Genomic DNA, 3,110 nt, shown 5'->3' on the forward strand with positions numbered 1-3,110 from the left:
TTTGCTATAGGATATAGAAAATAAAAAAAAAAAAGAAGAATTTCATATATTTTTCGAAAGTTTACTTTATTATTGTTATCAAAATTTTTAATTAAAAAATCAAATTAAAAGCCTGAACCTTTATAGTTGGATTTTAAAAAAAGAGATAATTTTTTCATATAATAACTACAATACGGTAATTGTCTCATGTTACAAACATCATCTTAGACCTAAAAAGATAAAAAGGATGAGCTATACTATCTAATATCTATCAGTTACATCTAATATTTCTGAGATAAAAAAGTAGTTATGAATGTCTTTTGCTAAACCATCATAGTTAGCTGGACTTTGAGCAGTAATAAGATTAAGTCCATAAGAAAAAACTGATTTCTTAAAATCCAGATAGTCACAATACTTATAAAGATATTCGATCGAGAGACAAATGTTAATCCTGATATTCCACTCAATTCAGCTTATCTTTTTATCTATTGCAACTTCAGATACATCACATAATCAGTTTTATTCGTTGATGCTAATTCAAAATTACTGTAATATAAGAAAAAATGGAATAAAGAAGAGGAATCGGAAGCGGGAAAATGCAAATGATAATTTCTTTTTCGATAATTTCGAAATTTAAACAATATTTATTTTGTAACATAAAATAAAGTCCACAAAATGAGTGCCTTCATTTAGGATAATTGCGTACTACAACAAGTGAACGGTTTATCTGGTTTAACACTGAAACATAAATTAGGAAAAATCAAAAGCGGTAAAAACATAAACTTTTAACAAATTAATTAAATCTGCTAAACTAGTAGTGTTTAATGAAAAAACACTATTCGAGATTGTTCGTCTTGTTCTTCATTGCAACAAAAGGAAAAGTCAATAAATAAAACAAAAGAAAACAGTTAGACCACCAATGTGAGCATTAAAAAAGAAAAAACTTGTGAATTTAACAATTTGAAATGTAAATCTATCTTCATCGGTAATGATAAAAGGATTTGGTTAGTTAAATCGATCTTCCAAAGAATATCAAATGATGAAAAAAAAATGAAATTATCAAAGAAATTAGAAATGGGAAAAGGAAGTAACAAATTAAAAATCGTGAAAAAAAAAAACAAATTTTAGCTCACAAAAAAAAAACGAAAATTTTATAACACAATAAAAAAAAGAAAAAAAATCATAAAAGTATATCTGCATGCAAAGATATTTAACAAGTGTAAACATTAAGTTGATAAATGAAATCGATTTACAATAACTTGCAAAAAAAAAATTGTAAAGGAAAAAATAAACTACCGGTTACAATAAGAATTAAATTATTTCAATGGAAACTAATTATTATTAATTATTATTACAGGTATCAGTAAAGGTATTCGGCATTGTTTGATGTTATTACAGGTATCGGTGAAGGTATTCAGCAATATTTGATGAGGAATTTCATGGAATTCTAAACCGCATTCCATTACATTACAGTATGTTACAAATAAGGGTTTTTTTTTAGCATTGTAAAAGTGAAATATACCGTTACAAAAATACTCCCGAAATACCGCGATATTTAGTATAGAGTATGCATTTGACAACTGTATGATTTATGCTTTAGCATCATATGCTTATTAAACAAACTATCAATGGTAAGATGTCATCAAAGAAAGTGGTCGATATCGATAGAGTATGCAATCAAAAGAATTAAATCATGAATGATGATGTCATTTGGGGATAGACAAATGTGATGATGTCAGTGATTTTTTCAAAAAGTTCTATTATTTCCTCATATCTATGGAATGAAATGAAGCGTTAAATGATTTGTTAATTCATTAAAAAGATCAATTTGAAATAAATTTGAATTTTTTCTTTTTTGTAAACTTTTTACATGAATATCATTATATTTTAAATGTTATACATACTTAATTTATAAATGAAAATTCACTGCACGAATAATTCCTAACAAAGTACTTTTAATTCTCACGGATTAAAAGGTCAACAAAAAAAAGAATTTCCTTTAAAATGGAATTAATAAATTTAGGTATGACAAAATGAGGATAGCCGTAAAAAAAAAAAAGAAAAAGAATGGTTATAGAAAGGATGGCTACACAACGGTCAATATATTAGTTCGCATATTTTGAAGAAGAGATCAAATTCCCGCAATTATCCACAACTCATCACTAATGTCACCAAAGTTTTTCTTTTTTCGGTAACACAAAAAAGGTACAACCTGGTAATCTTTGAAGATATCATTTAGCAGTTATACACATACACAAAGACATATATAGATATGCATCCACATGCCTACATACATGGACGTACATTTGTATGCCAACATACATGAACATACATCTACATGTCTACATATACAAGCATGCATACATCTGATATATGCATACCCACATACACACATGCATACATACACGTATATATCTAACATATGCAATCACACATACGCATAAATAATCATATGGATATGCTTTTACGTGAGATAATTCACGGACATATCCCCCATGCATTTACGTATATTCTACGTGGACATACATAACATCTACAGATATACACCAATACGGGATGGAAAGATATGGTACCATACTGTATCGACTGGAACACACACACTGACATATACAGATAGACAGACAGACAGGCAGACGTAACACTACGATAGGAGTAAAGGATATGGACACGGTAGAGAAAAAGAATGAAGAAACGGTGATTGCTTACCTCTTCGCTACAATATACAACAATATTTCACTCTTCCATTTCTTCTCTACTCTTCTGCAACGCACTCTCTAGTCGTACCATTCTGTGACAAAATATACTTTTTCTGCAACATCTGTTCTCTCATATAATCATATATTCTTTTGTTTTGTTTGCTACTTTATATCATCTTTGTTGTGAAATATTGAATGGTTTAGATCAACCTCTCTAATATGTTATAAGAAGTGAGGGCGGTAATACGAATATTGGCTTGATGCCAATTTTTGGGTTTAGAATTTTTGTTTTGGTTTTGTTCCGGTTGAGGGAAGCATCCTTGATTGTTCGTTCCGGTTGAGAGAAGCATCCTTGATTGTTTGTTCCGGTTGAGAGAAGCATCCTTGATTGTTCGTTCCGGTTGAGAGAAGCATCCTTGATTGTTTGTTCCGGTT

General features: G+C 29.3%; 1 protein-coding gene across 1 annotated transcript; it reads left to right on the forward strand.

Moving 5' to 3' along the window:
* Positions 1 to 1,029: 1,029 nt before the first annotated feature.
* On the forward strand, positions 1,030 to 2,305 carry LOAG_14022 (hypothetical protein; the record flags this gene model as incomplete). The annotated part of the gene is made up of 6 exons (XM_003149524.1): positions 1,030 to 1,066; positions 1,337 to 1,389; positions 1,481 to 1,537; positions 1,580 to 1,648; positions 2,057 to 2,155; positions 2,222 to 2,305. The coding sequence occupies 6 exons, from the start codon at positions 1,030 to 1,032 to the stop codon at positions 2,303 to 2,305; spliced, it is 399 nt and encodes a 132-aa protein (XP_003149572.1).
* Between the last annotated feature and the right edge of the window lie 805 nt (positions 2,306 to 3,110).

This window comes from Loa loa (genome assembly GCF_000183805.2).
Source record: "Loa loa unplaced genomic scaffold supercont3.1121, whole genome shotgun sequence".
NCBI lineage: Eukaryota > Metazoa > Nematoda > Chromadorea > Rhabditida > Onchocercidae > Loa > Loa loa.